The following is a 13,822-nucleotide window of genomic DNA, read 5'->3' as shown; positions in this document are numbered from 1 at the left end:
TCAAGAATTTATTGATAGATGATAGGTTCAATTAAATGTTAAAGAAGCTCTTACTTTGACCCAACTCTATCTTGAAGATAATTGATATAATAGGTTTCTGCCTCTGGCACCCAGGCATGTAACTGGAATTCAAAAATTCATAATCAAAGTTCCAAGATAATTCCATCAATGCTCATTTCCAGTCTCACTTTCCTTTTTCTTTCTTAAACTCTAATGGGAGGTACTCTGAAAGTGAACATGTCTAGAACCTATTAATTGAAGTTCTGCCATGAGCATTCATGCATTACCACATTTCTGAAAATATCACTCCAGATTCATCCCCTCTCCCTTTTCTGACAACATCTTTGAAAAATCAGACAGGAACAAGGTCAACCAATCAATAGTATTTATTGAAAATTTATCATGTGCAAAGCACTGTACCAGGTACTAAAGTACACATGGGAAGCAATATGACCAAGTGGAAAGAGCATGGCCCAGAAATCAGAGGATCTAGGTTCTAATCCCAGCTGTGCCACATATCTGCTGTGTGACCTTGGGCAAATCACTTAAATTCTATGTGCCTAGTTTCCCCATCTGTAAAATGGGATTTTGTATGTATTCTCTCTCCTACTAAGATTATGAGCCCCGTGGGGGACAGAGACTGTTTCTGACTTATCTTGTATCTACCCCAGCATTTTGTAAAGTGCTGCCTCTAGACTGTAAACCTGTTGTAAGCAGGGTATATGTCTACCAGCTTTGTTATGCTGTACTCTCCCGAGTGCTTAGTACAGTGTTCAGCACACAGCACTCAGTAAATTCCATTGACTGATTTCTTGACACATAGCACGTACTTAGCAAATACCATAATTATTATTATTATTATTATTATCATGAGGTGAAGGAAGAGTATGAAGGGAAGAGATAAAGAGAGTAAATATTGCAAGTCTTTCTAATTTCATATATGGTGTCTAGGAAAATAAATGGGGAAAAAAGATATTCACTTGGCAATGTGGATTCTTTTGGAATGCTTCATTAATTTTAGAAAATAAGTGAGGTTCACTGAGATGGCAGGAAGGCAGGTTAAAATTATTTTTCACCAAAATTGCAGGAAGAATTATAGCCCTCTTTCCTATTTCTTTCCTGATTTCCTTGCACCAGTAGTGCAATGCAGCATTTCAACCTGTGAGACAATTTTTCATGTTTTCACCCTTATAACCAGAATTTATTAGATCCTATCAGATTACGTATTGAGTGCTGAGCTGCATGCTGTGCCTGGGTGTGCTTCACTGCATCGATCTGATTGCCATCTTGAGAAATTTACCATTCATGTTTGGAGTCTGGGTTTGTATTTTCTTAACAGATTCTTTGAAGCCCCTGATTAAAATGGGAGAACCAATTAATTAATTCTTGTGGCCTGCAGTTGTGTTTACATTGATTTAGCAAAAAAAAAAACAGTATGGCATTTCAATGCATGGATCTTATGGCAAAGAAAATTGTGTATTAGGGACTGCCTTGTAGGATTTTTTTTCATTCTGCCACTATTTGGTATAGCTGATTTAAAATGTGTAGTACCTTATCTCTCTTGCCTGACCGTAGTCCACTAGCCAAACTTAGTTTCAAAATGTCAAGTCCTTTTCTCTCTCTAGTTTTTTTATCCACTCCATTCACTTGTAAAAATTGCCATATGCCATGTGTTCATAGCATAAAATCAGAGCTAGACATAAGGCACATTAAAAAAGTTTAAAGATGAAATTAAATCTTAGAAATTAAGTCTGTTGAATCCACAAACAAATACTGAGTAATGTTCTTGGTCACCTAGATGGAAATCATTTTTGAGATGGAACTGATTGTTATTATAATGGGTACTGACTAAAGACATTGTGTTCTCTGAATTAGTGGTGGCTCCAAACAGCTAGATTAGAGAAGTTTGGTGAGGTCTCATCAATGTTGGGAAAAGTCTCATGTTGCCAAGATGTTTTTAACAAGAGGATCTTCCCTACAAGAGGATTCTGGGCATAGAAAGCATTGTTGAAAAGAATTGTGCTAATTTAACTATGCAAATATTTTTTGCGAAGGGTATAACAGTTGAATTATGGGGCAGTTCTGTTTAATAACAGCCACAAGATCTTGAACACCCGCAGAATTGGCCCATCACACTTACTTAAAATGTATTCAAGCAAAAATCTCATCAAAGTAAGTCTTGTGGCAAACTCCCAGTTTCCTTTGCTAAAGTGTCATTCATTCATTAAATTGCATTTACTGAGTGCTTACTGTGTGCAACGATCTGTACTAAGCTCTTGGGAGAATACAATATCACAATGAATGACACATTCCCTGCCCACAGCAAAAGTCTTGGAGCTGTGCCAGTGATGGAGTAAGTGTGATGATTAGCTTAGGTGCCTCCCAGGGAGGGTCACTGTCACAGTAACCTGAATTCATGGTTACTCATGAGGGAAGCACAGGTTGCTTTGGCTTACAGCATGTATATCCTCCCTGGGCCCCAGACTCCATTTGCCAGTCACCTGGCAGTTGGGAGAATAAAGATGAGTGAGAGATTAGGATATGTTTGTGACAAGGAGGTGCCATTTGCTGTGAGCTTCCCCCTTGATACCGCATCTGTGCTGTGGCATTGAGAAAACATGAAGGGAGAGGCTAGCATCCCAAAACATTCAGTCCTGTTTAGGATGTTATGCCAAATCAAATGGCCTTTTGGTTTGACTAATCAATTTTAGAAAACGTTTCCCTGGCAAAGATTCTTGTGGTGCTCCCAGCAGTGACTTGAGCTTAAGGGAGGTACTGCTGGCAAAAGCAGCAGGAAGATCTGTTTCTCCTCCTAGTTCCTCCAGATCCTGCTGGTCTCCTTCTTGCTGGACCTCTTAAAGTGCTGACCTCACCAGGGAGCCCAGCAGGAAGGAGAAGAACGAGCTCTCGTGACCACTGCAATGGGGGCCAAGAAACTATTTGATCTTGAATGACTTACACTGTACCCTCCCAAGCATTTAGTACAGTGCTTTGAACACAGTAAGGACTCAGTAAATATGATTGATTCATTGATTGACTTATACCTATGCCCTAAAGAATTTATTTGATTTATATAAAGTCAGCATTCTTTATTCATCGCCGACTGTGTTGGGGAGCACGATAAAAGGAGCTGGAGAGTTGAAGATTTTAGACTGTGAAAGACAGGAACAAATATTATTTCTCCTCCAAGACAGCAGTACAATGCAGCAAATTTTAAAGCAGCATGAGAAATAGCCCATTCTAAAAGAAAGGAGATTGCAATCCAGGTCCAACAAGGAGTTCAGTTTAAATCAGACATTCCATGCACGGCACAGGTGACTTTTTGCTTCATTCATTCATTCATTCAATCGTATTTATTGAGCGCTTACTGTGTGCAGAGCACTGTACTAAGCGCTTGGGAAATACAAGTCAGCAAGATGTAGAGACAGTCCCTACCCAACAACGGGCTCACAGTCTAGAACGGGGAGACAGACAACAAAACTACTCCTTGCCCAAGTCCTCCCTCTGGCCTGGAGATTCTTCCCCCTTTACATACAACAGAACATCACTTTTCCCACCTTCAAAGTGCTGCATGAGAGAAGCAGCATGGCTCAGTGGAAAGAGCATGGGATTTGGAGTCAGAGTTCATGGGTTCAAATCCCAGTTCTGCCAATTGTCAGCTGTGTGACTTTGGGCAAGTCACTTAACTTCTCTGTGCCTCAATTACCTCATCCGTAAAATAGAGATTAAAACTGTGTGCCCCACATGGGATAACCTGATCACCTTGTAACCTTCCCAGTGCTTAGATAAGTGCTTTGATTCTTACCCACTGTCAATCTCACAACACCTATGTATATAGCAGAATGGCCTGTTGGAAAGAGCATCGCCTGAAAGTCAGAAGACAAGGGTTCTAGTCCTGAATCCAATATATATTTGCTGTGTGACCTTGGGCAAGTCACTGTGGTTCTCTGTGTCTCAGTTACCTCATTTTTAAAATGAGGATTAAGACTGTGAGTCCCATGTGGGACAGGGACTGTGTCTGACCTGATTACCTTGTTTCTTTCCCAGTGCTTAGAGCAATGCTTGGCACATAGTGAAAGTGTAACAAATACCACAATACTATTATTATTATCTGTAATTTATTTTAATGTTTGTCTTCCCCAAAAGTCTGTAAGCTCCTTGTAGGCAAAGACTGTGTCTGTCAACTCTGTTGTACTGTACTTTCCCAAGCATTTATTACGGTGCTCTGCACACAATAAGTGCTCAATAAACAACATTGATTGATCAAGTCTCATCACTGCTGTGGACCTGGGAAATGCATGAAAGAAGACTAATCATTTTGGGTTGCCAGAGCAATAACGTATTGGCCTCTCTCCCCACTCCTCCTCCTCCTGTTTTGCGCTTGCTTCAGATGTAACTTTGATTTCTTTTCAATCTTTCCTTTTTTTTCCATTTCTCTGTGTGACCTGGCATTTGGATAAGGTAAGAAATGCCTATTGTCTTTAATTATGCTTAGTATAATTTGCTGCAATTAGTATCCAAGGAGGGAAGGAAATAACTGGACTTTTACTGTGTTCTTTTTATGCCGTGCCATCGCATTCCTTGACTTGACCGTGATGAATTCTCTTTTCGGTGCCAGCCTAAAACCTTTGGCCTGCAGTCTTCGAGAGGCTGTGTTCCTTGCCACTGCAACTCCTTTGGCTCCAAGAGCTTTGACTGCGAAGAGAGCGGGCAGTGTTGGTGCCAACCCGGTGTCGCGGGGAAGAAATGCGACCGCTGTGCTCATGGATACTACCGATTCGAAGAGGGAGGATGCACCCGTATGTAAACCATTTCCTTTTCCTATTTTCTCCATATCATTTTATTTGTATTTTCTTGCATGCTCCTGATGGTTTTCCACATTCGAGGCCTGACACTGGGTAGAACCAATGCTTTAGCTGTCAAATCACTTGTCCACTAGACTGTCTAAATGTGCATATCTATAAATGACATACTTTAAATTATTCATTTATAGCCAAGTCTGCCTCCCTGTCTAGACTGGAAGCTCACTATGGGAAGGGAAGCAGTGTGGTCTAGTGGATAGAGCATGGGCCTGGGTGTCAAAAGGACCTGGGTTATAATCCCAGCTCTACCACTTGTCTACTGTGTGACCTTGGACAAGTCACTTCACTTCTCTGTGCCTTAGTCACTTTATCTGCAAAAATGGGGATTAAGATGTGAGCCCCATGTGGGACATAAACTGTGTCCAACCTGCTTATCTTGTATCTACCCCAACGCTTAGAACAGTGCTTGACACATAGTAAGTACTTAACAAATGAGAGAAGTGGCTTGATCTAGTGGCAAGAGCACAGGCTTGGGAGTCAGATGATGTGGGTTTATTCCTAGCTTTGCCACTTGTCTGCTGTGTGACCTTGGGCAAGTCACTTAACTTCTCTGTACCTCAGGTACTTCATCTGTAAAATGGGGATTAAGACTGTGAGCCCTACGTGGGACAACCTGATCTACCCCAGCTCTTAGAACAGTGCTTGACACATAGTAAGCACTTAACAAATACCATAATTATCATTATTATTATTAATTATTATTATTAATAGTAGCGCAGATAAAATAGGATGCCTGATAAGAGTGGTATTTATTGAGCAACTGTTTTGTGCAGTCACTGTACCAAGTGCTTGGCAGAGAGAGATGTTGAGAAATTGCCACCTTGATACCTTAAGCCCTGTTGGCAAATCACTAAGTTGTGGTTACTAAAATCCCCTCTGTCACCAGCTTAAAATCAAGACATTTTTCTTAAATCTCCGTAAAATGGGCACTCTGCAAATCCAAGCGGGAAACATTAAATCAGGCTCTCATCAAAGAGGTGGGTCACTACAGTTAGAAACATTTTGCCAAATGATATAGGAAAAGGAGTGCTAATTGATCCAACTTTTAACGGGGCACACTGTCAGAGAATACACAGGTGTGTATTTATATTATCCTAGTTGAAGCCCAGGATATGGAAGGCATAGACACTCTGCCAAATACAAATTTAGCAAGGAGTCTAAATCTGTCAAGGAGCTTTAAACTAGGAGTGTATTTATTGTGAATTGGACCTGTAGGATAGAGAGCTGTGATTGCAATACTTTTGTGAGCACTTGGATCTGAAGCCCCAGATTAATATTGCTCCTCTTGTCCCCATAAAATGGAGACCCCGTAAAATGGAGACTCATTCACTCCTAACCTTGTTACCACCACCTCCCTGACTTTTTTACATCTTTTCTCTGAAACTTTTCACTTTTCATTGGGTTTCTTTGCAGTAGTGTCCTACCAAGTTAATATTTTGAACTCTCCAGATTTTCTTAAATTCTAAGGATGTAGCCTCTATCTGCTTTAGGCATTGCTTCCCACACTGGCATCACCCAGTAATGTGTTATAAACCATACCCTGTAACATGCATAGTGGATAGACCACAGGCCCGGGAGTCAGAAGGTCATGGGTTCTAATTCTGGCTTCACCACTTGTCTGCTGTGTGATCTTGGGCAAGTCACTTCACTTCTCTGGGCCTCTGTTACCTCATCTGTGAAATGGTATTAAGACTGTAAGCCCCATGTGGGATAGGGACTGTGTCCAACCTGATTTTCTTATAAGAAGCAGCATGGCTTAGTGGACAGACCTAGGAGCCAGAAGGACCTGGGTTATCATCCCTGGCTGTGCTTCATGTCTGCTCTGTGACCTTGGGCAAGTCACTTCATTTGTCTGTGTCTCAGGTACCTCATCTGTAAAATGGGGATAAGAGTGTGAGACCTCTGCGGGACAGGGACTGTGTTCAGCCTGATTAACTTGTATCTACCTCAGCACTTAGAACACTGCTTGGCACATTTTAAGCACACAACAAGTACCATAATTGTTATTATTATACCTCTTGTGGTCTAACAAAGGGTATTTCCAATAAGGCATTGCTTTTTTCAGCCACACTGAATGCATATGTAAGTCTCTTACCACCAGCCTCCTCTTTCAAAATGAAAGAAACATCTGTGTGTGTCTCTCTCTCCCTCTCTCTTTTTCATTCCCTCTCTCTCCTCTTTCTCCCCCCTCAATCTCTTGCTTTCTCTGTTTTTCTCCCTCTGTTGATCTTTCTCATATGTATGTATGTGATTGCATAAGTAGCATAGATATCCCACCAAGCTGTTATTCTACATCTCTTAAGTTGCTGTTCTCTTTCTTCTGCCTGCCCTCCTTTAAATGTAAAACAAGACTCTACATTCTAGGATTTTAAGCACAACTGGGTCAGGTATTGGCTTTTATTTAGGTGACTCTATTTCTTGGTACTTTTAAGGCCATAACCAAATCTCTACATTCTCTTGGAAGAATATGGCTAGAGATGGATGTTCTGTTTCTTTCAAACCACCTAAAATCAAGAAGAAAAGGAAAAAAAAGGTTATAAAACAAAGAAGAAAACAGGTGATAATTCCAGCCGGCTCCAAACAGCCCCACTTTTCACAAACGAATAATATTCTTAATTTGTCTCCTTTTGTTGGTTTACAAAGTAGAAAGATAGTTTCTGATGTGTACTGTTTTTCTCTTTAGGTACCAGGCTGGCGTTCAAGATGAATATTATACCTATTGTTTTAACTTGGAATCTGACTTTAGAACTAGGAAAAAAAATGTCAAGCTAGGCAGTGTTCAGAACTTAGGTACCAAACTACTGTACACCCTGTGCCAGGGATGATACATTTTACATTAACGAGACAGAAATAATGTTGCTTGATTTTTTAATCTGATCAGTAATTACTGTATGAAAAATGGATTTTGAGCAGAATAAATGCTGCTTTTATTTTAATTCTTCTGATGGTTCTCATGGTGATTCTTCTGTTTACCTCTCCTGTTTAGCCTGCCAGTGTTCCCATCTAGGCAACAACTGTGACCCCAACACCGGCCGCTGCATCTGCCCTCCGAACACCCGGGGAGAGAAGTGTGATATGTGCACCCCTAATTCTTGGGGCCACAGCATTGTCCATGGGTGCAAGGTGAGTAGGTCCCTAACTTTTGTCTGTGCAGTAAACAGCGTGAGGTTCCTTGGGGGGAAATGGAGTAAGGTCATTCAGAGCTTAAAAGTTCCGCATTGGGTTGAAAAAGCTGCCCCAAGCTGTCTTCAGTTCAGTTGGGATTATAAATGTGGGTGGGGAATCCATGCTTGCATCACCACATCCCTATTTAAACCACTATTCTTGCTTTTCCAGGGAAAAAAAAGTTAGACTATTGAAGCAATCTTGATATTATTTTCCAGGCTTTGAGAGATTCACAGCATATATTAACCTGTGGTTTGTCTCACTGGCTGCAGAAAACCACCAATCTTCCCTATTAATGCCCCCTCCCCCAACCCCATTTAGTTTTAAGTCCATAAAAATTATCCCTTAGATTCGGGATCAGGGATTCTCCTATCTGTCAGAACTTGCTCTTCTGCACAGATTATCAACTCACTTCCCTCCAAAACATTATTAACTCCCTTGCTCTCAGTCTTCACAGAGGCACTGTGAGGGTTAACATGATCGGATATATGAAAACGCTTTTATTTTCCTTGTACATATTTACTATTCTATTTATTTTGTTAATGATGTGCATATAGCTATAATTCTATTTATTCTGATGGGTTCGACACCTGTCTACATGTTTTGTTTTGTTGTCTGTCTCCCCCTTCTAGACTGTGAGCCCGTTGTTGGGTAGGGACAGTCTCTATATGTCGCCAACTTGTACTTCCCAAGCGCTTAGTACAGTGCTCTGCACACAGTAAGTGCTCAATAAATACCATTGAATGAATGAATGAATGTGAAGACACAACATCCACGAGAGTAAATATACTAATTTTGTACCTCATAGTCTGGGTAATTGAATTACCTTCTTGGAATTCACTAGGATACCTACTTTATTGATCCACCACCCAATCACCAATCAGTAAGTATCCACTGAAGATGTTTGGGATGGTTATGGTGGTACTGATGACCTTAGCCCTCAAATCTGAAAGCATTCACTGGATAGTATGGTTTCTATCAAACGGGTCCTTTCTGCTCCATTCCAAAAATCTGGCAGACAATTGCAAATCCTTTTTGACATTTATTCTCTTCCACTCTTCCATTCCCTTTCTCCCCCTTTCTTCCTCTCCTTTTTCACATTTCTTCCTGCATCTTCTTCTCTCCTCTCTCACTCTCCAGCCCCTCATTTTTCCTCCCCTCCCTCCTTTTCATTACCCTCAGGTGGATAGCTCACTTTGTTGCAGTTCGGTGTCATTTAAATTTCTCCTGCTTTAGTTCTGGAGACTGATTGACAAAGTTTTGGTAAGGTTCTTTATAGGAAAATCCTTGTGGGCAGGGATCATGTCTACAAACTCTATTGTAGTGTACTTTCCCAAGAATTAGTACAGTGCTCTCTCTGCACATAGTAAGGGCTCAATAAATATCATTGATTGAGTGACTAGTTGGCTTTGTCAACCTCCATAATGGCATGAAGAAACTACTTTGAACAAAGATCCCTGTTGTTACTCTATAATGGGAGTGCATTAGCATGAGAACTGCCACAGCACTATCTGAATGAGTAAGATGTGATAAACACACACACGCACAGACACAAATATGTATTTTTGTGTGTGTGTGTGTGTGTGTGTGTGATATTGTGTTGGGTATGGACCGTCTCTATATGTTGCCAACTTGTACTTCCCAAGGTCTTAGTACAGTGCTCTGCACACAGTAAGTACTCAATAAATATGATTAAATGAATGAATATATATATATATTTATCTTCTATTTTCATATATTATAGCTATTCTCTCCATGCTATAGGGTGAATGACCAAACAACTTGATCTGTACCGGAGTGAAACCCATTGTTTCCCATTACTCACAGCCAGGCAAGGGAACATTACACAAGTGGCTTTCTTGCTAAATAAGCAGCATTGGATTGGAAGCAAAGCTTTGATATTGGCCAGGAAATAATCTAAGCATATGGTGAATGGTCTCCATTATCCTCTGGGATAATGTTCTCTATAAATTCTCTGATTCGCAGAGGCCCCAGATTCATTTTTCAGAATGTTCTCAGCAGGCATGTCTTAAGAATCCATATTCCAGTTAGAAACTATTGCATCTCTACTGGAACATAAATTCAGGGGCAAGTATTTTAAATTATTTTTATGTAGAATTGTCCCTACTGCAAGATTTTATTTCCACATTCTTGGCACTAAAATGACAGTTTCCAATATTGCTGTGATTATTTTTCTCTCTTCCATTTGGTTTCCTTCATTGAGTGAATCAAAATCTCCATTTTGCAATTGAAAAAACTGAGATACAGAGAAGTTAAGTGATTGTCCAAGGTCACACAGCAGGCAAGTGGTGGAGCAAGGATTAAAAGCCATGTTCTCTCACTCCCAGGCCCATGCTTTATCCTCAAGGCCATTGCACATATATGTAGAAGCAATTCTTTTTGACAGAGTCACAACATTCCAATTGATTCAGTACTGGAAAGACAACTTCTATGCCCTGTAATTAAATAAGTACTAGGGAAGGATATGCTACACTTTGAAGCTAAAAGTCAAGTCTACAGTATATTACATAGTCAGTTTATTCAGCAACTATAAAGACAATAATGGTGACATCTATGTTTGAAATCTGGATTATATATATATAACTTTTGTAATTTAAAATTGTAAATTGGAAGCATATCTAAAATATCTAGATGTATAGACACAGATGTAAAGGAAAAAGTCAATTTAAATTTATTTGCAGATAGCGATTTCTAGGAGTTTAGTAGATGCCTTGTTTTTTGAAGTAAATTGGGAAGTCATTCACCATTACTCTGTTTCAGTGCAGAGTCTCATGGAGTTTGCTGTGGAATAAGGGGCTTCATGGTGGCTTCATTATGTCATGACACCTGACACTGACATGACACCCTGAGCCCAGCATGTGTTTACCCCCAGCACCCTGCTGCATCCCTCTTCTCTCCTGATCTGTTCAGCTTGGGTTGGGGTTCTTCCCAGGAGGCAGGGAGATTCTGACACTGTTGGGAGGTGAGAAGCTGAGGGAGCATATCTAGGATCAAGCAAAAACTCCTCACTCTCGGCTTTAAGGCTCTCCATGACCTCACCCCCTCCTACCTCAGCTCCCTTCTCTCCTTCTACAGCCCAGCCCTCACACTCCGCTCCTCTGCCGCTAACCTCCTCACCGTGCCTCGTTCTCACCTGTCCTGCTGTTGACCCCTTGCTCACGTCCTACCTCTGGCCTGGAATGCCCTCCCTCCACACATCCGCCAAACTAGCTCTCTTCCTCCCTTCAAAGCCCTACTGACAGCTCACCTCTTCCAGGAGGCCTTCCCAGACTGAGCCCCCTTTTTCCTCTCCTCCTCCTCCTCTTCCCCTCCCCATCACCCCCCCCGCCCTACCCCGTTCCTTTCCCACAGCACTTGTATATATTTGTTCATATTTATTACTCTGTTTTATTAATGTTGTATATATAGCTATAATTCTATTTATTCTGATAGTATTAACACCTGTTTACTTGTTTTATTTTGTTGTCTGTCTCCCCCTTCTAGAATGTGAGCCCGTTGTTGTAATAATAATAATAATGGCATTTATTAAGTGCTTACTATGTGCAAAGCACTGTTCTAAGCACTGGAGAGATTACAAGGTGATCGGGTTGTCCCACGGGGGGCTGGCAGCCTTAATCCCCATTTTTACAGATGAGGTAACTAAGGCACAGAGAAGTTAAGTGACTTGCCCAAAGTCGCACAGCTGACAATTGGCAGAGCTGGGATTTGAATCCATGAACCCATGACCTCTGACTCCAAAGCCCAAGCTCTTCCCACTGAGCCATGCAGTTGTGTAGGGACTGTCTCTATATGTTGCCGATTTGTACTTCATTCATTCATTCATCCATTCAATCATATTTATTGAGCACTTACTGTGTGCAGAGCACTGTACTAAGCACTTGGGAAGTACACGTTGGGAACATATAGAGACAGTCCCTACCCAACAACGGACTCACAGTCTAGAAGGGGGAGACTGAGCCCCCTCCTTCCTCTCCCCCTCATCCCCCTCTCCATCCCCCCTGTCTTACCTCCTTCCCTTCCCCACAGCACCTGTATATATGTATATATGTTTGTACATATTTATTACTCTATTTATTTATTTTACTTGTATATATGTATTCTATTTATTTTATTTTGTTAATATGTTTGGTTTTGTTCTCTGTCTCCCCCTTCTAGACTGTGAGCCCACTGTTGAGTAGGGACCGTCTCTATATATTGCCAACTTGTACTTCCCAAGCGCTTAGTACAGTGCTCTGCACACAGTAAGCACTCAATAAACATGATTGATTAATTGACTGAGACAGACAACAAAACTAAACATGTGGACAGGTGTCAAGTCATCAGCATAAATAGAAATAAAGCTAGATGCACATCATTAACAAAATAAATAGAATAGTAAATATGTACAAGTAAAATAGAGTAATAAATCTGTACAAACATATAGGTGCTGTGGGGAGGGGAAGGAAATAGGGCAGGGGGATGGAGAGGAGGAGAGGAAAAGGGGAGCTCAGTCTGGGAAGGCCTCCTGGAGGAGGTGAGTGCTCAGTAGGGTTTTGAATGGAGGAAGAGAGCTTGTTCGGCAGATATGCGGCGGGAGGGCATTCCAGGCCAAGGGGAGGATGTGGGCCAGGGGTCGACGGCGGGACAGGCAAGAGCGAGGCACAGTGAGGAGGTTAGTGGCAGAGGAGTGGAGGGTGCGGGCTGGGCATAGAAGGAGAGAAGGGAGGTGAGGTAGGAGGGGGTGAAGTGATAGAGAGCCTTGAAGCCGAGGGTGAGGAGTTTCTGCCTGATGCATAGGTTGACTGGCAGTCACTGGAGATTTTTGAGGAGGGGAGTAACATGCACAGAGTGTTTCTGCACAAAGATGATCCAGGCAGCAGCGTGAAGTATAAACTGAAGTGGGGAGACACAGGGGGATGGGAGATCAGAGAGGAGACTGATGCAGTAATCCAGTTGGATAGGATGAGAGATTGAACCAGCAAGGTAGCAGTTTGGATGGAGAGGAAAGGGCGGATCTTGGCAATGTTGTGGAGGTGAGACTGACAGGTTTTGGTGATGGATTGGATGTGAGGGGTGAACGAGAGAGTAGAGTCAAGGATGACACCAAGGTTGTGGTTTTGTGAGATGGAAAGGATAGTAGTGCCATCTACAGTGATGGGAAAGTCAGGGAGAGGGTAGGGTTTGGGAGGGAAGATAAGGAGTTCAGTCTTGGACATATTGAGTTTTAGATGGTGGGCAGACATTCAGATGTAGATGTCCTGAAGGCAGGAGGAGACCCGAGCCTGAAGGGAGGTAGAGAGAGTAGGGGCAGAGATATAGATTTGGGTGTCATCAGCGTAGAGATGATAGTTGAAGCCATGGGAGAGAATGAGTTCAAGTGAGTGAGTGTAGATAGAGAACAGAAGGGGACCAAGAACTGACCCTTGAGGAACCCCTACAGTAAAGAGATGAGAAGGGGAGTGTTTAGTACAGTGCTCTGCACACAGTAAGCACTCAATCAATATGATTGAATGAATGAATGAATATATTATTATAGTAAAAATTTACCATCAAAAAGTTAGAAATCCACTTTGTGCAACAAACTGTGCAGCCTTACCCTATCTAAACCACCTCTTAATAAACAATTTTTTCCCCTTTTCTGGGACCTTAGGGAAAACTTTTCCAATATGAATCTCTCTATCCACAGAGGCCCACAGGCAAACTATCTTGAAGACTTGGTTTAAAATAAACAGCATGCACTAAAAAAATCCTTATTAATTAATTAATTAATTATGGCACTTATCAAGTGCTTACTA

At 41.6% G+C, this 13,822-nt stretch overlaps 1 protein-coding gene across 1 annotated transcript in view; it reads left to right on the top strand.

The window, feature by feature from the left end:
* Window positions 1-13,822, top strand: part of LAMA2 (laminin subunit alpha 2) — a 633,073-nt gene that overhangs the window by 411,642 nt on the left and 207,609 nt on the right. The window contains exons 22-23 of the mRNA XM_038760171.1: window positions 4,619-4,799; window positions 7,849-7,985. Coding sequence (XP_038616099.1) covers window positions 4,619-4,799; window positions 7,849-7,985 — 318 coding nt within the window. The remainder of the gene's footprint in view (window positions 1-4,618; window positions 4,800-7,848; window positions 7,986-13,822) is intronic.

The sequence above is a fragment of the Tachyglossus aculeatus genome, chromosome 2 (assembly GCF_015852505.1).
Source record: "Tachyglossus aculeatus isolate mTacAcu1 chromosome 2, mTacAcu1.pri, whole genome shotgun sequence".
Classification (NCBI taxonomy): Eukaryota; Metazoa; Chordata; class Mammalia; order Monotremata; family Tachyglossidae; genus Tachyglossus; species Tachyglossus aculeatus.
The sequence above is the reverse complement of the archived record's forward strand: the minus strand, read 5'-3'. Positions and strand labels throughout refer to the sequence as shown.